We start from the raw sequence: 27,856 nt of genomic DNA on the forward strand, positions 1-27,856 counted from the left end.
ATAACAATGTTTCATTTTCTTCCTGAACATACAATCTCCCTTCTCATTTGATAGTTAATAATAGACCTCTGACAGTCTCGAGGGACTGATATCGAGGTCTTTCTATTACGTTTAGCGTTCAAGTTTTGTTGAAGAGCGAAAGAGAGAGAATTTCGCCATGAAATGCCTAATAATACGCAAAGTAATTCCAACGGCAGAATTTTGTTTGATGAATGCTCTTCAGGCTATTTCTCAATTCAATACCCTGATAGCCCTACATGTTTTTCGTCTTCTAGGAACCCTTCTATGATTGATTTGGTCTTAACCGACTCTAGTCACCTTAGTCGCCAACTGGTCACTCATTCTGATTTTGATTCTGATCATGTCCCTGTTACATTTCAATTATCCCATGGAGCGATTCTCAATCCTATCAGCTCCACTTTCAATAATTTTCGAGCCGACTGGAACATATATGAATTATATTTTAACTAAAATCTTGATATTAACATTTCTTTACAAACAAAATTTGATATTGAAACTTTAACAAATTCCATTGTTGTAGCCAGGAGCATTGCAATTCCAAAATGTGGAAATTAGAATCCGTGATTATAGACGATGATCTTAAACTCTGGATCCGTCATAAAAACGCGATAAGAAGGCAATTTCAACGCACTCACGATCCTGCTATGAAAATTATATGGCAGGATCTGCAGAAAAAAATTAAAGAACAATTTTCACAATTAAGAAACAAAAAAATTTGAAAAAAATCTCAAATAGCTCTCAGCCCTATTGGAAACAACCTAAAATTTTGAAAAAAAAACTCAGAAGCCAATACCGGCATTAAAAGAGAAAATTAAAAAAAATATTACTAACTAATTGCGGAAAACTCAAAAACTAGCTATGCATTTTGAAAGCACGTACATTTTTATTTAGGACTTACTAGTCCAATAGAAAATCAAGTTACTCAGGACTTCGAAAATATTCTCGATCAACAGAACGTTTTCGGAAATTCTTAGGAGACTGATTTGAAAGAAGTAAGAACTATTATTAAAAAAAATCTAAAATATAAAAGCTCCTGGCGATGATGGAATTTGTATATCTTTATCAAGAAACTTCCCAAAGGTAGCTTATCATTCTTCGTTCATATATTTAACATTATTTTTTTCAAAGAGATGAGCCAGCCTCGGGCTGCAAATCTCTTAAATAAAGATATCTATCTATTAGTTTTTTCAATTGGTATATTTTCCTGACAAATGAAAATATGCTAAGATTGTACCAATTTAAAAATCAGACAAAAATCCTGCAGAAGCTTCAAGCTATCCTTCAATCAGCTTTTCTCCATCACTAAACTTTTTGAAAAGGTTATTTTGAACAGAATGATGGTTCACATCAACGAAATTTTAATTCTTGCCAATGAACAGTTCGAATTCCGACATGGAAATTCGACCATTCATCAACTTTTACGTGTAACAAGTTTGATTCGTTCCAACTAATATGAAGGCTGTTCTATTGGTCTTGCTCTTCTAGGCATATAAAAAGCATTCGACAGTGTTTGGCATAAAGGCTTGATTGTAAAATTCAAAAAAAAAACCTTAATAGCAAAAAAGCTTGGATATTTTTTCTTTACACTTGCAAAAATGGATGATTTCACCCAATGCTTCAAAATCTCAACTAATAATAATCCCATATAAACCAAAAGCTCTTGGTCAGTTGCAGTTAAACATCTAAGGCTCATGCTAGATAAAAATCACATTGAGGGCATTCAAGCCATATGTAAGAAATATGAAAAATGTCTCTATCAACTTATTAATAGAAACTCAAAACCTTATCTTGAGAACAAGATTTTTATCTTCAAACCAATTTTCAGGCCAGACATGTACCAATATGGACTAGCTGTTGTTATAACAGGTAAAAAGCCCTGCAGAGGATTCAAAATAAAATTTGGAAAATGGTTCTGAAGCTTTCTCCCTGGCATAGTACTAATGAGTTAGATAGAGCATCTAATGTTGAAATATTGGAAAATATGTCTAGTGAAATTATTAAAAACTTTAGACAAAAATCGTTGAAATCTTCTATTACCACCGATGGCAACATTCTCATAAAAGATCATGCGTATATAAAGAAAAATACCATCCTTTCCAATCTCAAGTGGTGAGATTCCATTCCAACATGTAATGTCTACAGCTATGTCCGTACTTTGTTCTTAAATGATGAGTGTCCAACTAGTCGTAAAATTCCTTGCCATAGTTCTCTTTGTGTGTAATACCCCTTCTGGAAACTCAAGTGTAACAAACCTTGACAACCTGTGCAAAATTTCCAAAACAACCAAACTCGTAAACTGCGGTAAGCCCGATTACCTATTTGTAGTGTTGTAAAATGCTTAAGATAAGCGGGTTGGCACCTACCACTTAATAATATTAGAAGTCGAGACGCCATCATCGTCAGTCGGCTCATGCATTCGACGTCTGAGTGACAGTCGAGAAACAATTACACGAACCAAAACCGACTTATTCGACAAGCAAACATGGCAGGTATGAAGGCCAGGATCTTGAATTGCTTATTGTCAGCAAGCCTTTATGTCACAGCAGTGATAAGAATGTTATCTTACGTTCCACGCTGCCCACGAAATTTGATGGATCTCAAACAATCTTGTATATTGACCTACGCCGCAAAACAAGATTCATATGCGCTATCAAGGGTGATTACGGACCGGCCGGTGATGTAGAGACGCATGCGATCTTACACTGACTAAAACGAATTGCAACCGATGCACCTGATCGGGGCATCCAACTTGAACAGCACTGTACTAAGCTCCTCGAGCACTGCAGCATCCTCACCTTACTAGTTGGTAGTAATTTGTGCATTCACCACAGTAGCTACAAATCCAATACGTACCCTCACTAGAACAGAGACTCCCAAACTCAGTTTTCTTTATTTTACAGGGTTAGAGATAAATGAATTCGATCTCATCAAAACCATTACCCAAATCTTTGCTAATGTTATTTTAGCAATGCTTTCATATAATTCACCAAATGTCAAGCTGAAAAGCTTCAAATAGCTTTTGTTATTCATTTACTTCATAAGTATCATTTCAAGCATTCATTTGCATTAAATATATAACGGAAATAGAAGATTGCAACGATTTTTTTCGCAAATCATTCTTTTTTTTCGACATTTGTTCAAATATTTCAATAAGGTACAGTGGGGGAAGTGTATCAGTGGGGTAAGTGGATCATTTGTCAATATAAAGCATAAATACTTGAATATGTTGAATGTTTTCGCACCATTGCTTCGTTTTAGGTTATGATTTTACGCCCACACTAATACTATTGCAAAACTGGTACTTCACGTACACTAACACAAGCAAACTTGTTAGCTGCAAAAAGTAATTAATTTGAAAATTGTTTTCCATCAATCAAAAATCCATTGTATCTCTGTCTAAAAACGAATTCTATTATTTTTTTCGACACATGGTGAGCATTTCAGTTCTAATTGAATGAATCACAATGAAAAATATGTCATTTTTATAAATAAATACAAATATATTGTACATGGTACACTTACCCCTACTTTTTAATGGGGTGGGGTAAGTGGATCAAGAATAATTATCATTTATTGGCAGACTGCTTACGAGAATTTTAATAAGCTTTAATATCCGCAAATGTTGTTTTTCTTTATTTTGTTCCATTCCCAGCTTGAATTTGTCAAATTGACCATAGAAAATTTGAACTAATCCACCTAAAAGTTTTTTTTAACCTTTCTGGTATAAAAAAATATAAAAAGAATAATAATTTCAAAATTCACACGAAACTTTTCGTGGTTTATCTAAGTTGAGTTGTAAAAGAGCAAAATATACTAATTTTCCAATCGAAAGCATAGTATCGTACCTTATTTGACCATATAAATTGTTCTAGACAGATGATACACATATATTCATAAATAAAATAGAACGATTTCAGTTTGTTATTCAAAAGTAAATGTAACTAATATTTTTAAACCAAGAGTATTTTTCGAAAATATCGTTAGGAATTATCTTACAATACTTCTGTATAACTTATGCGTATAAATGGATGAATTAACTCCAAATTTTTCTACTTACAATGTATTTTTTTTGTTCAAATTAGTATGAGCTATACATATACATATACATACTTTTTATTATATTTTTATTAAATAAAGATACTTTTTAATTTTGAAGTATTAAAATGTAACGTTTCTAGCACTAATAACAAAAACGAGGGTTATACGATTCTTATTAAACATAATCACACTACATTTGTTTCGAGAACAGATTTTTTTAATGGTGATCCACTTACCCCACCATGGTGGGACAAGTGGATCATTTGGCGCAAATTTTTAAGTCTCTCATACTCTATACATAACAATCAGAAAAATCGGAATAAATGACGATTTGAAGTATAATAGTCCCTTATTTGTTATCCACAGAAAAAAGTTTGAGTTACATTATTCACGTTAGCTGTACATAACAATGAAGCTAACTATTGATTTTTCTGTATCCACTTACCCCACGGTACCTTATAGGATATTCTATGTAAATCTTTGGTGCTATACAAGGGAAGAAGCTTCAGAATCATTTTCAAAATTTTATGACCTGTTATTACAACAGCTAATCCATAGTAGTACAGCATACAACATGGCCGGCCTGAAAATGTAATTTTCTGTTGATAGGTGGATAAATACATTTGATATATTTGTTACATTTGGCTTGAAATCCCTCAATGTGATTTTTGAAAGTTAAATTTTTATCTAACTTGAGCCCTAGACATTGAACTCCATCTGACCAATTTATTGGAATACCTCTCATCGTGACAACATATCTACTAGAAGATTTCAGATAAAGAGCTTTTAGTTTATGTGGGAATATTATGAGTTGAGTTTTGGAAACATTAAGAGAAATCCCCCATTTTTGCAAATATGAAGAGAAAAATTTCAAGAGCAATTCTTGCTGAAACTAGGCCGCCATCGGCACCCATCGTTAGAATTCCAATTTTATGTCACTGATCTCTAATTTTCGATAAAACTCAAGAGTGGTCCCTTCGGTTTTCTCAAATTGGTGGATCCCTCCTACGCCATTTTTTGATAATTATTGGGTATTTCTTCACGTGATATGTCTCATATTTCCTTGGAACACAGAGCAAACTTAGTGGCATCGTATAGTGAAAGGATATACCTTTCATTTAAAGTTACAAAAATTTAGAGGCCATTTTGAATTTGGCCGCCATCTTCAATTTTGTTAGAAAAATCGTTTTTTCACCATTAGCGCACCGGTAATTTTTAATTCTGAGATCACCATCAGAAAGCTGAGGAAAAATTGCGTAAGATAGGCTATAAAAACTGGGTGAGCAATGGTATTTACCCTATGAAATGAACGATTTTGTAAATCATGTTCTACGATTTTGACGCATATGGTGAGTGCAATCAATGCAAACTTGATTTTTTGTACAACAAACAAACAAGTTTTCAATCGTTAATATTTGATTCGAGTCGAGTGAAGAATACGAGTATTATTTTGAATGATAAAATCTAGCGGCCAGCTTGGATTTTGACGCCATCTTGATTTTAAGTAGTAGAATGAATTTTTCACCTTAATTTGTCGAATTTAGAGGCTAGCAATAAAACCAAGGTTACATATACGTTCTTCTCATTATTTTTCATTTTCCTGACGTTACGTCCCTACCGGAACCGAGCCTGATACTGAGCTTTATTAGTTATAAATACAGGTTATAAAATAAGAATTTTCTTTTATTATGCGATTTTTAATAACTGAATAGTTTTTCGACATATCTTTGAATTCAGTAATAATGAATAAATAAATTCAACCGTCCAAAAACGTTGATTGATATAAGCAAAACATATTTTTACCATATGCATTTTTGTCATTGAATATAGTTTATTTTATGTAGTATTAACGTAAAACATTGCCAAAAGTGCATTAATCAAGAATGGGAATCTTAAATTATTAGGCAAAATATTCCTTGATTTTCTGAACCATAAAGTATCGTTTTACTACCGCCCAACATGCATGTGAAAAATATCGAAATTGAAAGATGAGAAGCAGGCTTTGTTCCAATGTGGACGTAATGCCGAAACGCAGGTAAATCTTTTTGAGGTTGGAAAATATGGCGGCCATCTTGGATTTCGATGCCATCTTAGTTTTTAGCAGTTGAATGATATTTTACCATCTCAGCCATTTCATCATGTTGTTATAATTACGGCCTCCGTTAAAAAAAAAAGAATCAGATTCTTCCTGCTTATAAGAGAAAAAAAAAACGTTTTTAATATACTTAACCTAACTTAACCTAAACATATAACGCATTAATCGTGGCAATAGAAGATTGTAACGATTTTTGCCTGAAATTATTAATGATTGTATTTGACATTTGTTCCAATGTTTCAACATTGGATATTCTATGTAACTCATTGGTACTATACCATGGAGGAAGCTTCAGAATCATTTTCAAAATTTTATTTTGAATTCTCTGCAGAGCTTTCTTCCTGGTATTACAACAGCTAGTCCATATTGGTACAGCATACAACATGGCTGGCCTGAAAATTTGTTTGAATATCAACAGCTTGTTCTTAAGACAAAGTTTTGATTTTCTATTAATAAGGGGATAGAGACATTTTACATATTTATTACATTTGGCTTGAATGCCCTCAATGTGATTTTTGAAAGTTAAATTCTTATCTAGCATGAGCCCTAGATACTTAACTTCATCTGACCAATTTATTGCAACCCCTCTCATCGTGACAACATGTCTACTTGAAGGTTTCAAATAAAGAGCTTTTGGTTTATGTGGGAATATTATTAGTTGAGTTTTGGAAGCATTAGGAGAAATCTTCCATTTTTGAAAGTATGAAGAAAAAATATCCAAACATTATTGCAATCGACTACAGATGACACGCAGGCTTCGTCCTCCGGAGAGGCCTGTGTCATCCGCAAACAAAGATTTTTGACATCCCTGAGGTAGCTCAGGTAAGTCAGATGTGAAAATATTGTATAATATTGGTCCCAAAATGCTGCCTTGAGGAACACCAGCTCTTACAGATAGTCTTTCAGATCTGGAGTTCTGATAATTAACCTGAAGTGTACGATTTGACAGATAACTTTGAATTATTCTAACAATGTATGTTGGAAAATTAAAGTTTTTTAATTTTACAATCAAACCTTCATGCCAAACACTGTCGAATGCTTTTTCTATGTCTAGAAGAGCAAGACCAGTAGAATAGCCTTCAGATTTGTTGGAACGGATCAAATTTGTTACACGTAAAAGTTGATGAGTGGTCGAATGTCCATGGCGGAATCCGAACTGTTCATTGGCAAAAATTGAATTTTCGTTGATGTGGGCCATCATTCTGTTCAAAATAACCTTTTCAAAAAGTTTACTGATGGAGGAAAGCAAACTGATTGGACGATAGCTAGAAGCTTCTGCAGGATTTTTGTCTGGTTTTAAAATTGGAACAACCTTAGCATTTTTCCATTTGTCAGGAAAATATGCTAATTGAAAACATTTGTTAAATATATCAACTAAAAATCAGATTCTTTATTTCTTATCTTATCTCAGCTGTTCAACTGATTGTTCATTTCTATCAATGGTTTTAGGCCAAATAAATGAAAGAATTAATGCTATTTTTCAACTCGAAGATATGCAGAACAATCATCCAGGTAGCAAATGAGCCTTAAAAAATCCTATTTGATAATTTGTTTTTGAACCTAGTTAAGCTGAGGAGTTGGTTTTGTTCCATTAGGGACGTAACGTCAGGAAAAAAAAGAACAAAGTTTAATTCAAAATAATACTCCTATTCTTCATCTGACTCGAATAATACACCAACGATTGAAAAGTTTTTTCTTTGTTGTACAAAAATCAAGTTTGCATTGATTGCACTCGCCATATACGTTAATTTTTTTTTTTAGAAATCACAGTTCAAAGATAAGTGTTTTAATATAAGGCTTTTTTCTATTGTTTAGTCAATAACAATTGAATGAAATTTTTCTGTTAACTTAGTTAAAGCATAATGTTTTCTTTAAATGCAATGCCATCTCTCATTTCTTTATTTAGTTAACATCTGAACAGATAACACTGAATCAACAATTTCACGCCACAATACTCGGTTCGTGGCCGCATCTCTCCATCCTCGGTTCTGCCCCACGCTCGCCAAATCGATACGCACTGGATCCGCCCACCTAGCTCGCTGCGCTCCACGCCTTCTTGTATCAACCGGATCCGAAGCGAACACCATCTTTGCAGGGTTGCTGTCCGAGGAGTATCTTTTCGGAGATTTATCAAAGATTCAAGGAAATGCCGCTTAGATTCCTCGAATCTTCGTTTGACTAAGAATCTACTGAAAGTCTTTTAAGGACTTTCATCAAAAAGTATCAGTTTTGTTTTCATTGAGATCCCGTGAGAATTCGCCAAGGTACGCGCCAGAAGTCGCTAAAAATCAGCCAAAGATTTTGGGATGGATCTGTCAAAAATCATCTGATTGTGAGAAGCATTTATAAAGGATCTTTCCAAAAACATATGATAAGCCATGATGTAGAGTGCAAGATAAGTGGTTTTGTATACCATGAACTAAACTGTTTTCTATTAATATTGTCTCCACTGAATTTGTAATAGGTTATCTGAATTTGAAATCTTAAGATATGAAAAATAAATCAGGACACCTTTGAAAATCACAGAAGCAGGTCATATCCCGCTAAATCAGGACGGATGGCAATCCTACCATTCCTTTGGTTCGTGATTGCAGCCATGTTTAGTTAATAAACGAAAGAAGACGTGACTTTTCCCTAGACGGTGTCCGAAAAGGATTATCACCTCTGCTTTCGCTAACGGATCCGACGGAAATTCGAAGACACGGGGCCATACAAGTATCGAAAGGGATCAATAGTAGAAAAAATAGTATTGACATAAGTACTGACCGCGCTGAAAAGTACTATTTTTGCAGCACAGAGAAGTACTGTTTCATTGCTTTAGGTAGTTTTATAAGCTTCCAAGAGCAGAAATAATTTGTGTACTTACGCACAGCATGAGGGTACGATGCACACTGATCCACTTAGTAATATTTGTTTCTTTTCAACCACTATGATTTTCTTGTAAATGTTGATTATCCTACTAAGGTAGAAAATTTTCCCCACCTTATTTCATTACAAAAAAGTTTACATGATCAAGATTTTTGTAAAATTTTCCCATCTTAGCCAAGTGGGTTCTCATTCACGGTAATTCGGATAACGGATGATTCGCCTTGAGAACCGCTGCTCTCCGGTAATAGCATTCGTCGATTGGCACTGGAGCATCTACTATCAACATCGCGCACTGAATAAAGCTGTTCACCCAGAGCAGAGCACCTTACATGCTATTGGATGGCTAGCTATACTTAGGTACAGTACCTGACGCATAGAGGTTCAGCTTTTCATGAAGCTAGCAAAAATCTTATTTACAAGCATAGTTTTAAGTTTAAAACCAAAGTCAATCATTTATCTACAATATCGAACATCTTTTTCTTCATCTTCCTAGCGTTACGTCCCTACTTTGGCAGAGCCTGCTTCCAAGCTTAGTGTTCTTATTCCACAGATATTAACTGAGAGCTTTCTATGCCAAATGACCATTTTTGCATGTTTAAATCGTGTGGCAGGTACGAAGATACTTTAAGCCCTGGGAAATATAATGCACAAATTGCATTACTTAAAGATTGTCGAACGGAGGGAGTCGAACCCACGACCTTCAGTTTGATCTTGCTGATTGGCTGCACGTTTAAGTATATTGAAAATACGGAAATTTAAAAAGTAAAATAATTTTCACCATGTTTTATGCTCAATAGCTGTACATGTCCAAAAACCTTAATTTTTGCTTCAAAGTTCGTTAAATTAACAGATATTATTGTAGGTATCTTTAATAATTCAAGATAAATCATATTAATCCGATCCCACGGAAGTATCTTGATCAAATGCGCTTTCAAGACTAAATAATAGATTAGAAAACATTCCTCTTACCTAAGTATGCCCGAAAGCTAGTTTTTTTTTAAGCCGAGCCTCAAAATGTATGAAAATCGCAATTTTTTTATATTGTTTTTCTATGAAAACCAAAATATGGTGACTAAGCCATATTTATAGGGTCGTCAACCTTAAAACATGTTCCAAAACATTCCTCACGACTTAAAACAGTAATAATGGAGAATACGGATTTTTCCATACTTTTTCAAACGCGCGCCACTGTGTGCCGCTGCGACGATGGGAGCTTTCACGCTTCGTGCCAATGCAACAACAGTTTAAATTTGGTTGTCGTTCCGATCGGTCGGTTCAGTCTTCGCTGGTTCATTAATCCGTTGACATGTGGTTCTTCTACGGAATTATCCTGTATTGAGCACCACCGGACAACGAGGTGCTGATTCGTGCCATTGTGCTACCAATTGAAGGGAAACACTTAGAACGAGCTTTGTGAGACGGTTATTCTGTTTTTTTTTCGAGAAAAGGGAATTGTGATCTTTTGATGTGGTTTCGTGTTAACACAATCATAATAAGTTTTCCAAAATAAGTGATTCACACTGTGAATGTGAATTTGGGTCAAACGGGGCCACAGTTATTGTGATCGAGAAAAGTATTATTTTGTGAACAAAATCATCGAAAGATATTATCAGAAGACAAAATATTCTACAGACCCAGTGGTCACAGCCAAGGCGACTTTTGGACCACGACGAAGGTGGTAGCAGCCACTCAATCTACATACAAAATGATGTGAGTTTTCTGGGAACAGACCCAAACACCTGAACATTTGTTCTAAGCATCTCTATCGCCACCTGCACTAACAATCATTCATCGTACAGATTAACACCCGTTTGTGGAAATACGCGGAATTGTTTTTTTTTGTGCACAGTCTGTTCACTGGGTTTCGATATTGTACAACTGAGGCTTACTTAGAGACTATTAACTGTTGCCATATACATATTTATATAGTGCTATGTTTCCAAGTACATCTTTACTACATTTAAATATGAAACAAATTAAGGTAATCAGACTATTTTTATTAGTAATATAAAAAAATGTAAAAGTAAGATAAGATATAAGGCCAATAAATAATACACGGTGTCGAATATAGTTTTAAACAAACAAAATGTGCCATACAGATGTTTGCCATCCCAACTTAGTCCAGTCAAATGCTAAATACCCATTTCGTATGAAAAAATTGTTTTCTAATTTCTAATGCCTACGATATTTAAATCATACCAACGCTTAGAGACGTTCATCTCACCATTTTTTCTTTTCTCTTTTATAATTGAGAATGTTTCTAATGTTAGTAAACGATATTGATCTTTTGGGTTTTCAATTTCTAAATTCGTAAAATAAATTTTGAAAATATGAGATTTTAAAAATTCAGAGTGATAACTCCCGTAATTTTTGAAGACCTCTGATCTAATGGAAGTTGATTCTAATCTAAGTGGCAAGAATAAGCACAAACGTGCCACCGTATCAGTTCTGTTATATTTGCAATTCAAAACTATAAACTAATTGCCATAATAAGTCTAGTTTGCTGGAGGAGCATAGTGCAGTGTTAACCCGTATAGGCCTGAATGGAAGAAAAAAAAACTAAAATTCTCACCGATCAGCGAATAATTACCGAACTTCAATATTTGGTTATCAGTACCTACCTTGTACCTTGATAGCTACAGTCATTGCCGGGTGTATTGTAGAGCTCCATCTTCGTCGATCTTGGGCGATAGTTCTCCGATAGTTGCCCCGAAAGTTTAGGGTTTTCTGGTCCACTTCCACTGCGTACAGCCAGCGTATTCGTGGTCTTACACGAAGCCAACGAACTCTACTACTGAAAAATATTATTTTCGCAATTCTTTCTTCCGACAACATCTTCAACAACTTCAAACACAACCACATCAAACGCCATCTCAGCACCTATACCACCAAACCTACCTCTACACCTGCAGCCATGCACTTTGCTTTGATATAATTAATGGTCAGGCCTATCCGCGCTGTCTTCCTCTTCAGATGCACGAGGGCCTCCTCCACAGACCTGCGATGATTCCAATAAGGTCGATATTGTCCGCAAAGCCAAGGAGCATGTGCCTCCGGGCGATAATACAGCCGTCTCTCTGCTCGCCAGATCTCGTAACAGCATCCTTGAGTGCAATGTTGAACAGTAAATTCGAAAATGCGTCTCTTTGCTTCAAACTGTCTAACGTCACAAACGAGGTTGACACCTCGTGTGTAATCCGAACACTTGACAGTGAACCAACTAGCGTAGCACGTATCAGCCTAATTAGTTTCGCCGGAAAATCAGACTCAGGCATTATCTGCCACAGCTATTTTTTTCACTAAATCTTACGCCACCTTGAAATCAATAAACAGATGGCGAGTCTGCAAGTTATACTCCCGAAATTTATCTTAGATCATTCTTGCGAATGATAAACATCTGGCCCGTTGTCGAACGGCCTTCTCGAAAACCAACTTGGTATTCGCCGATTTTCTTCGTCCTCCCATACCTTCAAAAGTAATCAGTGGATCAACTGGTAAAGCTGCTCACTTCTGTGCTTGAGGAGGTCGACCGGGTTCTCGTTCTTCCCAGCAGTCTTACAGTTCTTTAGCTCGCTGACAGCCTTTTTAACCTCTCCTATAGTCGATTGATTTCTCGCTACATTTCCATTTTCATCGTTCAACAACTGCTGAAAGTGCATCTTTCACCTAGCAACGGGCACTGGTAAGGTATTGTGCCGCGCGCCATTGGCCGTTGCGTAAAATTTCTGCATATCATTTCGGATAATGCTATTTTGAGCTTCAGCTACCACCCTTTCGTGCTGATTTTTTCTTTCTGTAGTGGATTCGTTTTTCTTCGGCTCTCGCTTCCCTTTTTCACTCTCTTGTTGAGTTTGTGGCCGGATTTACAGCATACGTATTCTGAAGACATTCTTCAGTCTTTGAAACTCTTTAAAAAGCGAACACGAAATTATTGCGACACCGAAAATGTCATACCAATTTTCTTATTATGTTTAGAATCAAACCAAAATTTTTGGGTAGTTTTATACATATATTTAATTCAAAAATCAAAAGAAAAGCTAATCGATGGAGCCTTGAGTGTAAAATTGAAGGCATTTTCGCTGCCGGTGCCAGTTTCTCAGTTGATTTTTTTTTTCATTTTCTGAACATGTACTTCTCGTCTTTGACTGTCTTCTTTCTCTTCCGAAGTTCCCGCTTCATTATTGCCCAGTACTGTTCCATCGGGCGCAGCTCCAGATAGTTTGGCGGATTCATGTCCTTTGGAACAAAATGGACAGAATTGGCCTCATACCACTCCAGGACACTTTTAGAAGAATGACATGACGCCAAATCTGGCCTAAATAGTGGAGCTTCGTCGTGCTACTGCAAGAACGGCAAAAGGCACTTCTCGAGCCACTCATATTTGTAGATCTCGCCGCCGAAAGGCTCACTCCTCAGTCCGCAAGAGCAGATATTGGAGATATTTGGAGGCGAACTTCGACATTTTCTTCTTCTTAAATTTGTCGTCCACATCGAACTTGCTCTTGCCGGTGAAAAACTCCAACCCCGAGATTTGCTTAAAATCGGCTTTTATATACGTTTCGTCCATCACACAGCAGCCATATTTTGTCAGCATCTTCTCGTAGAGCTTCCGTGCCCGAGTCTTAGCCGTCGATTGTTGCCGCTCATCGCGGTTTGGGAAGTTCTGTACCTTGTATGTATGTAGCCCAGCTCTCTTCTACGCATTCTGGACGTAGCTCTGCGACATGCCGATCTTTTTAGCCAAATCACGGTTTGAGACGTTGCTTTCATCATCCGCTTCACCTTTCCCTCCGTCTCTCGTGTTCTCCAGTTCCGGTTTTCTTCCAGCTCCTTTGCCGTGGCCGTGGTCAATCGCTCCTGGAACCGCTTCAACACTCTGCAGACGGTTGAATGGTGAATGTTCAACATTTTTCCCAACTGCCGGACCACTTAGCGTCCACGTATGGACTTTAAATTTTTACCTGATTTTTTTCTTACCAAAACGAGCACTTTACACAATGACGAACTTATAAAATTTCGCATTTTCGAAAAATAAAGGACGGTGCGACAGGTCAGGCAATTCCAGGTGTTTGGAATAAATTTTTTCTCTCGACCGCCATTTTCGTTTAATCGAAAAACACGACTTCGAGTTTGACAGCATGTAAACAATACACATCAATGAGAAAGTGTGCAAAATTTGGTTGATTTTAAGCCAATGATAGAAAGGTTATGCCCTGTTGAATGTGTCGCAATAATTTCGTGTTCGCCCTTTATTGAACCAGGCGTTTCGTCTTCATCGTTAACCAGTGCCAATCACTTCCCGCGTCGTTGTGGTCACAGCTTCGGGGATAAGGTCCCACAGGTTATTGATATCTCCAGAAAGGTTGATTCATGCTAACTGCTCGTTTCGCTGCTGACGGTACAATGCAACTACTCCATTAGTCGACAAGCGTTGGATATTGAAGCGCAACGTTGTGTTATTTCTGAAACTTGTGACGCTGGATAATCGCGCCCAAATTTTAGCTACAATTGATCCGAGTTGATATTAGAGCCTCGAAAGGTTCTCACATCCATGGTATCTGAGAAATGTCGCTCATCAACCAGCACGTGATCTATTTGGAAGGAATCATAGCCATTTCAGTGTAGCCAGGTATGTTTGCGGATATTATTGCAATAGCAAATTATTATATTATAGCAACAGCAAAAGTTACAAGCCGCAGGCCATTTTCAGCTTCAGTTAAAATTATGATTTTTTGGTATATGTAGGAATATTATTAGTTGAGTTTTCCAACCATTAGGAGAAATCTTACATTGTTGTAAGTATGAAGGAAAAATATCCAAACATTTTTGCAAACTGCTATAAATGACAAGCAGGCTTCGTCCTTTAACGGAGACGCCTGTGTCATCCGCAAACAAAGATTTTTGTCATCCCTGAGGTAACTCAGGTAAGCCAGATGTGAAAATATTGTACACTGCTGCCTTGAAAAAACCTACGTACAGAGTGTTCCTTTAAGGAACCTACCTGTCTAAAAAAGGTTGCCTAGTTCTACAACCATATATTGAGCTCCAAACATAAGTAGAGTATAATGGAATCAGTCAATACGAACCTTGTCCAAAAGCCTCCAATAACATGACTAAAACTTGAAGTTCTTCGTTAAAGGTTAAACTAAAGAAAAATGGTTCGTATGACAATAGCTGTAATTCGTGATCCAATAGGTTAAAAATGTTCGTTCAATAACCCCTCTACCGACAACTTCATTTTTTTCCTATACAAAAATATTCAAATCACGATATTTTTTTGTTTTTCCATAGCATTGATTTATTTTTTCACAAGTTTACAAAAATCATCTATTTTAGGAATATGCAGTGTTGTGAAAAACTTAAATTCACATACCGTTTTGTCTCAAATTCCAAACAGACTCATATTCCGAACACTTCCGGTTTTTGTATGGCGTTTTGATTGAAATGTTTCGCTAAAATATGTCACCAAATAACAAGGAGATGGCGGTCAATTGCAATTCAATTTTAACGTTTCCAATATAATTTATACCGCAGGAGTAGTGATGATTCTGTAGTTTCAGACCAGAAGAACAAGCTCAAGTAAATTTATTGCGAAATTATTCATTTGAATACGATTTATTCGTGCTGTTCGGAATTTGAATCAAGGTGTCCGGAATATGAGACAGAATGAACACAGTGTTCGACATTTGAATCAAAACGTTGTTCCATACTTTAACGTAAAAACAATACTAAAAGTTATTAAATCAACATTATTATCGGTGCACCCAACAGCTAACAGTTGGGCTTTGCGATGAAATTAATATTTACACAAATATCTGCCCATTTATACCAATCAGATGCATTTGAAGTCACTGTTGGCCTTAAGTGTTCGGAATATGAGTCAAAACGGTAACTCATGCCTGAGATTTTTCATGCGACTCAGCTGTCAAAAAATCATGGATGAGTTGGCTCCTCTGTTTCATATTTCCATAGTTTTCTTGCAAAAAGTCATGATTTTTTTATTAGTCGGGTAGAATTCTAATAATGCTTCAAGACGTATGTATAACAACATTCTGTTTTCATGAGTTTTCTACGGGTTTTATGACTGAATCAGTTTTGACGGCTTGCGTGTGATTAAGTGATTTTGCATGAACATCTGCACTGCCCATAACTGCATAACAGTCACATTCGACATTTTTGACAAATTGGAGTTAATACCGGGGAGAGTCATCAAATGATAAATACTTTCGATCAACTTACTAAAATCTGTGAGTTTTTTCTAGAAAATTCGAAAAAAATACCAAGTTGTTTTGTCACACTGGCAAATGTAACCGCATAACAGTCACATTGAGATTATACATGAGCCTCATAATGTAGTAGTAACGAAATTTCTATCAGAATTATTTTCTGTCTATTCACCAAATATGCGGTATGAGTTGTACAAGATTTCAGCCTCAAATAAGCTCTTTTGAATTCTTAATGATTTTTTGAAATTTTAGTTTCCTACCATACTACAGTAAAATATAAACTTGGTATCCCATTTACTCAATGCCTACTTTTGTCGAATGTTACAAATATGCAGTTATGGGCAGTGCAGCGAGAGATTTAAAGAGTTTCTTCTCGCAGGAGAGCTTATTGATTGAGATTTAATTGCGAGTATATCAACACTGGGAATCTGTATCGATTATGACCTTTGATCATTTAGTTCCATAGATATTCCGAAATTTCTCGGGCGACCGATACCGTGGCCATGAGCCACTTCAAAATAGTACTTTTATAAAAGTCTGTTATAAAAAAAGGAGTTGATTGGCGCCATCTTCCTTAAATAAAGAGCATTTGTGTTTGTTGAACCCCTCTGGTCAAATAAAGATCTTGAATTCTGCAAAACAAACATCATTTTGTTATTTTTATATTACATTTAAAAAAACTCAACCGATTTGCATGATTGTTTTAGAGTAGCTCAACAGTACCTGATATTGCAAAGCCTTTATTTTATTTGTTTGATAAAGTAAATAAAACAAAATGGCTGCTAAAGAAATTTTGTATGGGAAAAGTCGATCCCTCAAAGGTTGCCAATGATCTAAATCGATTCTAAAAGTAGAAGAGATTTTAGAGTTTTTTTTTTACGAAATATGTTACAATATTTAAAAACATTAAAGTTACAGCGATTTGAATATTTTTTGCGGGAAAACAAATAATTCTGCCAGTATAGGTTGCTTCAGTACTATTATTAAACCTTCAAAGTTACAGCATTGGATCATAGAAACAATAACAGGATGTAAGACTCACAAATTCATATCCCATTTGATCACCCAGACAATAACTTGCCTCTCTTCCATATCGAAGCGTAGGCTTGAAATGTCAATATGCTGTTCCCTGTCCATATCAACGAGTTATCCAATTGTTCATATATTATCTTTAATCTATGAAAAAACGGAAGAAGGATTCTCTTGTTTTACTCGGTATTTGCTAAAATTCTTGGAATTTATGACACATTCTATACGGGTAGAAATCAGAATCCCAAAATCATGATTATGCACCCTGAAATCATGATTCCAGAGTGTTTTCATCTTATGAAAATACACCATGATTCGGACCTATGATATCATGCGTCAGATTGCCATGGCGGAACACAAGCGTTATGTTTTTGTAGTTGATTGCTCGAAATTATGCATCGAATGCTCGAAAATCATGACTCGCGCATCCAGTTAGGGGCGGTCCATTAATTACGTAAGACAATTTTAAGGGGTTTTAAACCCCCCTCCCCCCATGGTAAGATTTTTTGTATGAAAATTAAAAATAAATTGTATGGCGCGTAAGAAATCTCAGACCCCCCTCCCCCCATAAACCCTTACGTAATTAATGGACAGCTCCTTATGATCGATATATAGTTCTGTCAGTCATCCCGAAAAAAAGAAAACGAAAAAAAAACATAGCGCACCGTTTAGTGTCGTCACTCTGGGTGTTACGCTTTTGAAGAATCACGATTATGATTTCAGTAGGTGAATTCCAGCGCACATTTCCTTCAAAGAGAAGAAATTTTCTTTCATAACTCATCAGCAAGAAAATTCGAAGAAAATTACCGCCGGAATTTGCCTACAGGAAGCATAATTAGTCTTCTTGATATCCTATCGAAGCCAATTTATGAATTTCATGGCTTGTAAATCATGATTGGGGACTCCGATTTCTATCCGGCAATATAAACAAAAAATAAACTTTTGAAAAAGAAACAAAATGTCTTTAAAAATAATAAAGAATCAAATAATATTTTGAATAAATCTACAACATTGTTTGAAGAAGTCAATTAAACACTCTACTAGCAGCATTTATTCACCACAAAAAAAAATCGCTATGATTATTTTGTTTTTCGATATTTTCACACCATTTCCTGTAATAGTTCTTTAAAAACTCTTCTACTTTTAAAATTTGTGTCTATTTTGATCATTGGTCTGCTGAAATGTTCCGAAATTCCGTACATAGCTCAGACTACAGAATTTTTAAAACAATACTTTGATGAGAGCTTGTTGCGGAAAAATGAAACAAATTGAGTAGACGAATTCCATGTCAAATCGTTAAAATATGCCATTTTTAATAAATTTTCGCGATTCTCCATCAAAGAAAATAAGTAAGTGGAAAGAAATATGGTCTTTACTCTAGAAAACGTATTTTTATTGATGGAGAATCGCGAATAACTAATGAACTATATTTTAACATTTAAATAATATTTTTTGCATTAAACTCGATATAATTCGAAAATGGGTACTTCTAGAGAAAGTGGGACGCCATCATCAAAACCTGTAGACAGCATGTCGGACAAGACAGACACATACACAATAACAAAACGCAACCTCTAAATTCCTGAAGAAGGTGAAATATACACCGAAACGCAGGAAAGTAGATGAAAAACGCGTTTTAGCTGCTTCTCTAGACTGAAAGAGCCGAAAACCGTTTAAAATATTTCTAGAGAAATTATTCATATAATCATTATGGTTTAGAATCATTTCAAGATTCTTATTGTATCATCAGAACGTATTTATTTCGACAAAAAAAAAAACAAAATTGTAAAAATCGACCAAAACTTATTTTTAGAAGAACTTTTTCATCAAAAATGTCTACATCATGAAACTTTGTCTCAAACATCTGTTTACTATCAAGATTCTACGGTGATAATTTAAGTTATTCTTGAGTCAAAATGATCATTTTTTCTATGGAAAACACTTATTCCACCATACAAAAAACATGTGCAAAATTTAATCAGAATCGGAGACTATCGAGCACGATTTTTATTTTATTTTTTTTCGACTCATTCTGGATGGAATTCGTCAGTAATGAACATTTATGTTTCTGGTACCATTCCAGCCGAAAAAGATTTTAAAAAAAACCTTAAAAAATCATATTGTCATTTAGATATCTTGGAGAAAGCTTAACCGATTTATATGATTTTTTTCTAAGATGCTTCTAATAACCTGATTTTGTAAGGACTGGAACGCGAGAAAATTGGTCAACTTCAAATAGATGTGTTTTTATTGAAAATGCATTTAATAACCTGAAATGCTGCATTTGAAAGTTGAGTGTATATACAATGGTTGCTATGACCTTTTTCTCACTAGCTTTCAAAATGACGTCCAAGTAAGAGGAGGAGTGTGTCAAAATTTTGCTCACGCAGCAAGAAAATCCGACGATCTCTTATTGAACTTATGAAGGCGAATTTCAAGCAGCTTTCGGGACAAGAGTTTTGAGACGCAGTAGTAAAGCGAAAGTGACAGAAATTTTTAAAACCATCAAACTTTCCAAATTTCCCAAACAATCCATCGTGTGTTCTAAAAAGTGATATTTTCGTCATTAAGGGAACCATCAACCCAGAGATCTATGTCTAGGAGTGCAGCATCTACCATTTCTGTAGCAACATAATAGACCTGTGCTGTTCTGGCCAGACTTGGCGAGCTGCCACTATTCGAAAAAGGCAATCGAGTGGTACGATGCGAAAAACGTGGCTATGGTACTCAAAGACCACAAACAGCCCAGAACTCCGCCCTATCGAACGGCATTGGGCCTTGGTCAGATAGAATTACAAAAAAACTAATAATTCCGTGTAAAACTAGCACCAGTTTAAACCAAGCTGGCGTTCGTTGACGAATACGATCGATTTATGGAATTTTATGGAAAGGGTTAACTTGAAGGCACGGTAGTTCGGATTTGACAAACCATGATTTAAGCTACCAAAAGAAAATAAGAAGGTTTTCGTATCATGAATTTTGACTGAAGGATACGATTTTTTTGTCGACCAATTTTTGCACGTTTCAGTCTTTATAGCCCACATTTTATTTTTTTTACGATAAATTGACTAGAAACAAAATGGCGGCCAAGTATATTTTATATGAGAAGTGTCGGTCCCCCAAGGAATATCGGAATATCTTCGAAACCAAATAACTAATGGTCAATATCGACACAAATTCTAAAAAAGAAAAATTTTGAAATCTCATGAAAAAATACTAAGATACAAAAAAGTTGTTGTAATTTTAATATATATTTTTTTGTGATGAAAATATAAAACTGCCGGTAGAGAGGTTGAAGTGTTAAGAAAAAAAAATTAAAAAAGATAGCATTTTTTAGGCATTTTGTCGACTTTAAAAAATGGGTTCTAATTTAATTGATGTCAAGTGCTTATTATCATTTTTTTGTATATTTCATTTGATATAACCTATTTTCAGCACTAATCCTGTTTCTATTTTCAATAGAATTCAATATCTTTTCTGTCACAATTGTGTAACATTCCTCCAAATGCTAATTCTTGGTGTGTCGGATGTAACTGTAAAAGAACAGTTAGTGTTTAAAAAAAGAAGGGAGAATATCTTATGAAAACGTAATCAATGTTAAATCAGTTTCATACTAATAAAAATATTGCCAATATTCCATCTTCTCTTCTTAATCTGTTTTCCCGTTCCCACTGGAACTAAGCAGGTTTTTCAGCTTAATGTTCTACGAGCACTTCCACAGTAATCAACTAAGGAGCTGTCTTTACCAAACTTGCAATTTTTGCATTTGATCTCGTACGATGATACTATATTCATAGGGAAGTCAAGGAAATTTCCATTATTAAAGTATCCTGGACCTACCGGGACTTGAATCCAGATACGTTCAGCATGGCTATTCTTTATAGCCGTGGACGCTACTACTAGGCTAACGAAGGACCCTTGCCACTGACAAGCTTAAAAGATCAACCTCAAACAGTTTTAAAGAAAAGTGAATTCTTAAGTAAAACATTTGCGCACAATACCAAAAACATGTACAGTGTACATTTAATATCCCATTCAAATTATGATTTTTCGACAGAAAGGCCCACCCTAATGGAAAATAAGTGAACCACCCTAATAAAATACCACATATTAAATGTAGAAAATGGCTTACGATAATGTGAGAGATGTTCCAATACTATTGTCTTCAATATTCAATTAAAATTCTATTTTATATTTTTTTTTATTTTTTAACAACAAGGACCACCCTAATGGAAAGTAAATGAACAACCCTAATGAAATATCACATATAATATGCTTTCAGTGGCCAACAATGATATAGGATATGTTTCAATACTATTGCCTTGAAATTCTCAGCAATTGAATTCAAATCGTTCATTTCAAATTCAATTCACTCCCCCAACTCAAAAATTTATTGCTGTGTGCGTTTGAAATGCAAATATCACATGCGGGAACACCAAACGCGGTGAGATTTTTCACGAGCAACCCGATGTCAAAGATAGCTTTTCATTGCTAGGTTGGCGGTGATATAAGTAGGGGAACTGTGAGTAAAATGAACAAGGGGGGTAAAATGAACAGGTTTGTGTTTTACGGTAATTATGCTATAAATCTATGCAAAACATAGCACCATCCTTAAATCTCAGACTAAGAAACTATTTCGACAACTCTAACGCGATCTAGAACTGTCAAAACCTGGAAAAGTAAACAAAACCAAAGTACGCCTCTCCGTTGTCTCATATGATGTAAATTTTCACTCGTGAAATTTAAGGCTTTTATGACTAAAATCATCAAAAATCTATTGAACTGCGAAGCACATCATATCTTTAAGGTATTTATGATAAGTAGACGGAAATCGAAAGTATTTTTATCTTCTATATTCTATGAACAAATGATTTGATTATGTTGATTCTTTGGGGGTAAAATGAACCACTCTAGGTGGGGGTAATATGAACACCATGGCAGGGCGAATACTACCGAATTTTATTTCAGATGCCGAGAGTTTTCCGGAGAAAATACAAAGACAGAAACCGACAACCATCCAAATGGTCACAGCTAAACGTTCCATAGCTTCCAGAATGCCTGTGAGATATGCATTGATCATGAATCAGATGCCCAGAATCATGCCGCAACCCGTTCAATTTGAATGGTGTTTATTTTACCCCCAGCATGTGTTCATATTACCCCCAGTATATGTTCATATTACCCCCATTGTATGTTCATTTTACCCCCAAGCGTATGTTCATATTACCCCCGTTGCATGTTCATTTTACCCTCATGTTTGGAACATTGACTCTTTGGAAAGAAATTTTCAAAATTAAAATAATGTTGATAAAATTCTATTTCCATCACAATATTTCAACTTGTTACATTGCAAAAACATCTTTCTTCAATTCTGAGCTATTGAAAAAGAATCTGACAGCTTCATAAGCAAGAAAACATGAAAATTGCTTAGGGTGTTCATTTTACCCCCAGTTCCCCTAATCGTTGCTAGGTGTCCTTTGATTGTTTTATCTTACCGCATTTGAAGCTCGTTTAGTTGAGATTTGCACCTCAAATGCAAAAATCCCAAAACGTCGATTTAAAAAAAAAAATAAAAAAAAATCCAAATAACACCAGATCTCGACGTTTCATGCATTTCTAAGACATCTGGCATCAAAAAAAAAACTTGGGGGATTTTTAATGGGTCAAAAAAGCCAAACATTGAAGTCCGATTGAGCTCAAATTTTGCATGGGGACTTTTTTCGAGGAGACAAAACTTTTGAGCACTACCATTTTTTGAAATTCGAAAAATCGATTTTCATTGGCACCCTAAATTGTACACCATACTATTTGATATGATAGATCGAGGGTGTAAGATAGAAGTAAGTGGTAAACAGATACAACTACAAACTGCAAGGAAAGGAACGGGCCTGGAATTGAACCCATTATCTTCTACTAATAGAGCAGAAGTGATAGCCCATAGACTACCAACCACGTCTCATCAGTCTGGATCGATTTCGTGAATATCCATGTATTTAACTCCGCTCCATTCTCGATTTCGGAGAGTCAATAATAAGTCCAAATACCTTAACAAAAACCTGATAAATATTTAAAGGGTTTTGCCTTCATTTCAGCGCCCGTCAAAGAAATGCGCAAATTGCGTATCCTTGTACGCTTTCCGATAATATACGGCTTGCCGATAACTCTGAAGGTCGGGAGTCCGTCCGGAGACCCAGTTTTTGACTCTGTTTTGATCCGGCCTTTCGCCGAGTCAGTGTCACTGACTGAATCATGTTTTTTTTTGTTGGCAGAACCTCCTAGCAGCCGGTTTGATCCATTCGGAAGAGCCGGATAGACTTGTTGAGGTAGCGCGCTAAATACTGGCACCGGCATCTTGCGATCGCAATGCCGAATGTGGAGTGTGACGAGCCTACATTACACAGCGTAACAAAAATGGCATTTTTGCGTGTCTCAAGAATCAAATTATGTGTCTCGAGTAGATTTGGGGTTGCTGAATCTGATGTGATTTTCAGAAATGTTCCAGCACGTCACAATTTTTAGCTACAGGTCGCCAAAGTTGTATACAACACTGATTTTATTGATGTTTACATAAAGTTTAAAGTATAATTTGTAAAACTTTTTTGTGATCTAATCCACTAAGCATGCTATTTAGCACTCAACCTTCCATTTTGGATTAGATTTGGTTGAAATTGCGCGATTTAATTTAGATTAAACCGATTTTTTCGACATGTTTGCTGTCTCCATACAAAATTCTTCGTTTCTCTTATATGGGAAAATACAATACTTTTTCAAACCATCAAAAAATAATTTTTCCGCATCGAAAGCATTATAAACTTTGCCGATAAATATTGTTATGCACATAAAGTTTGAATTCTGTGGCAAATTAGGCAAATAAATTGCCTTGCAAGTTGGCAAACTTGCATGCAAGTTGGCTGAAATAGCCAATTTTTGCATTTTCAACAGCCAATATCTCAAAAACTAGACGTGCTATGATATTTATGAAAACGGCAATGGATTCAGCAACCCTTAATTGAGTGGAAAGCAGTATTTTGGTGCTTGAGACAAAAACGTGTTCCGCAGTGTTATTGGCGCACAAGGTAAGCAACTTTCAGCTTTGCAAATTGTTTGCAGTGGCGACCGAAGTCTGGGATGAATGGTTGAGTGGATGTGTTAAATCAGTGCTGATTCCTGCATAACTTTTACCGACTGCGTTGCATAACTTGTTCGAAGCAATATCTTTGATTGATGGTAGAATTTTCACCTGTGGCTGTCAAAGTGTTATGCAAATACAATTAAATGATCATTTCAATTGACCCACATGCTGTGATACATTCATCAACACGCGTATATGTCTTTCTTGTACTATGAAGGTCTATAATTTCACGTGGAATGTTAGGTCATACTAGTCAGCAGGGGAGTAGCCAGGGAGCAGGGTCGATTGCAAGGAATCGCCCAGAAATCTAGGATAGAACTCAAAATCCTAAGTTATCCTGAAATGGATTCATCTAGGTTATTTTTGAAGAATTTGCCTAATGAGGAAGAGCTGTACATATTTGGAGTGTTGGACACCACGTTGCTCACCGCGAAAGAAAAAGGAGGATGGATGTCCTGCATAATTTAATGTTTCAAGCAAAAATATTCAGTGGTTGTGTTTCATGATCGTTTTTGCATGAAATTTTTGAATGATTTTTTGAGGTTGATCGCTCACCCCCCTTATGGAAATCCTGGCTGCACCCATGCTAGCCAGTCGATTGAGTTGACGAGCTGCAGAAGTTTTATAGTGTCTGTACATGCACATTGCATTTCAAAATCGAAATATTATCTTTTGCTAAGGTACAAGTCTGGAGGGGTCTTTTAAAGGAACCACGTTAATCTGTTTTTAGCATTTGGCATTTATGTTTCCTAATCAAAACAATCTGTAATATAATACTTGTTTTATGCACGGTCTAGTCTAGGAAAATAAAAAAAAATCTCTGCTGTTACTTCTGTAGTATCAAAATAACATTACGCGGCCATAATTTGGATTGGTTTCTTTAGCGGCTTGAAAGTAAGTCGTCACACTTAACAACGATACACTTTATAATCGTCAACTCCGCATTTGGCAAGTGCAAAACCGATTCGCAAAATATGATAGCAGTTATACCAGTTCATCTTACATGGAATTGGGGGTTCAGCCAAATGAGGCAAACAAACGACACTGAACGTGACACAATGGCCCCATCAGTATTCAACAAGCGGCCAAAGCGTTTCTGATGAATGGCCCTCCAGTCCAGACGCAAGGTGACTGGTACAGAACCGTGTTTACAAACATGTGACAATTCTAATCCAAATTGATGAACATTAACGCTCTTTGTGAACTGGTGCGAAGTTCAAGGGCCGAGCGATAATGGTGATAATGGAGATTTTGTTTTTTTGATTACTGTAATCTAGTTGAATGTATGTACATAATTGGAAAAAATATTTTCACTTTTGTGTTCTATAATTTTTTACACATTTTTAATCATCAGAGCGATTTTTTGCATGCAAAAGTTTTATTTTTGAGTAGCAAGCCATGTGCGCGGGCGGCTGCGTTTTGAAACTTGTGTCACGTTCACCTCGTCTCTCGTTTTTTTTTCGGTTCGGCCGATGAAAATAAGATTCGGCAGAGCGCCACGGTAGCATAGCACCATCTGCCGAATCTTATTTTCAGCAGCCGAACCGAAAAAACAAAAACGAGAGACGAGGTAAACATTGCCACGTGCAAATGTTCTGCAGAAACATGTTTTTCTAAGTGAAAAAGTTTTTTTTCTTGTTAGAGGTTATATCTGAGGACAATTTGTGGAGTTTGCGTTTTTTTACCTTTTTTCGATTTGCGCGCGTTTTGTTCGAGCCGAATTCGTTTCACGCAACTCCTTTTTTTATCTCTGGTGTGTGTTACTTACTTACTTATTTGGCTTTACATCAATTATCTTGATAAAGCCTCGCCAACAATATTTTGCCAATTCATTCGGTCCATGGCCGCTTCTCTCCATCCTCGACTGTGACCCACGCTCAGGTCCTAGTGCACCTGGTCAATCCACCAAGCTCGCTGCGCCCCACGCCTTCTTGTTCCGACCGGATTCGTAGCGAACACCATCTTTACAGGGTTGTTGTCCGGCATTCTTGCAACATGCCCTGCCCAGCGTATCCTTCCAGCTTTAGCTACCTTCACGATACTTCTTCTTCTTTCTGGCGTTACGTCCCTATTGAAACAGAGCCTGCTTCTCAGCTTAGTGTTCTTATGAGCACTTCCACAGTTATTAACTGAGAGCTTACTATGCCAATGACCATTTTTGCATGCGTATATCGTGTGGCAGGTACGAAGATACTCTATGCCCTGCGAAGTCGAGAAAACTTCCAACTCGAAAAGATCCTCAACCGGTGGGATTCGAACCCACGACCCTCAGCTTGGTCGTGCTGAATAGCTGCGCGTTTACCGCTACGGCTATCTGGGCCCCCTTCACGATACTGGGTTCGCCGTAGAGTTGGGCGAGCTCGTGGTTCATCCTTCGCCGCCACACGCCGTTCTCCTGCACGCCGCCGAAGATCGTCCTTAGCATTCGGCGTTCGAAAACCCCTAGAGCTTGCAAGCATAGTCCACGCCTCATGCCCATAGAGAACTATCGGTCTTATGAGCGTTTTGTACATCGTGCATTTGGTGCGGGGGTGAATGTTTCTTGACCGCAGTTTCTTCTGGTGCCCATAGTAGGCTCGACTTCCACTGATGATGCACCTTCGGATTTCCTGACTAACATTGTTGTCATCCATCAGCAAAGATCCAAGGTAGACGAACTCGTCCACAACCTCGAAGGTATCCCAGTCTATACTGCTTCCAAGGCGGGCCCTGTCGTGCTCAGTTCCGCCTACCAGCATGTACTTTGTTTTCGACATTCACCATTAGTCCGACTCTTGTTGCTTCGTTGTTAAGGCGGGTGAACAAATCTGCCACCGTTTAAAATTTTCTCCCAATAATATCCATGTCGTCCGCGAAGCAAACAAATTGTCCCGATCTCGTGAAAATCGTGCCTCGACTGTTAAGTCTGGTTCTCTGCATGACACCTTCAAGTGCAATTGAACAGCAGGCACGAAAGTCCGTCACCCTGTCGTAGTCCCCGCCGAGACTCGAACGAACTGGATTGTTCGCCCGAGATCTTCACGCAGTTTTGCACACCGTCCATCGTTGCTCTAATCAATCTTGTGAGCTTCCCGGGAAAGCTGTTTTCGTCCATGATCTTCTATAGCTCTACACGGTCAATACTGTCGTATGCCGCCTTGAAATCGATGAACAAATGGTGCGTAGGGACCTGGTACTCATGGCATTTCTGGAGGATTTGCCGCACGGAAAAGATCTGGTCCGTTGTCAGTCGGCCGTCGATGAAACCTGCTTGATAACTTTCCACGAACTCGTTTGCTATAGGTGATAGACGACGGAAGAGAATCTGGGATAGCACTTTGAAGGCGGCGTTTAAAATAGTGATTGCACGATAATTTTCACACTCCAGTTTGTCGCCCTTTTTGTAGATAGGGCATATAACGCCTTGCTTCCACTCCTCCGGTAGCTGTTGGTAGCTGTTCCGTTTCC

General features: G+C 36.7%; 1 protein-coding gene across 2 annotated transcripts in view; it reads left to right on the forward strand.

Moving 5' to 3' along the window:
* Nucleotides 1-27,856, forward strand: part of LOC5579337 (gamma-glutamyltranspeptidase 1) — a 171,012-nt gene that overhangs the window by 30,487 nt on the left and 112,669 nt on the right. Inside the window, exon 1 of one of the 2 annotated variants that reach the window (XM_021848658.1) lies at nucleotides 10,258-10,732. The exons of the other annotated variant lie outside the window; for it this stretch is intronic. Within the exon in view, the coding sequence (XP_021704350.1) occupies nucleotides 10,728-10,732 (5 nt within the window). The 5' untranslated portion in view covers nucleotides 10,258-10,727. Of the gene's footprint in view, nucleotides 1-10,257; nucleotides 10,733-27,856 lie in introns of those variants that run through there. 2 annotated transcript variants of the gene reach the window in all.

This window comes from Aedes aegypti, chromosome 1, assembly GCF_002204515.2.
Source record: "Aedes aegypti strain LVP_AGWG chromosome 1, AaegL5.0 Primary Assembly, whole genome shotgun sequence".
NCBI lineage: Eukaryota > Metazoa > Arthropoda > Insecta > Diptera > Culicidae > Aedes > Aedes aegypti.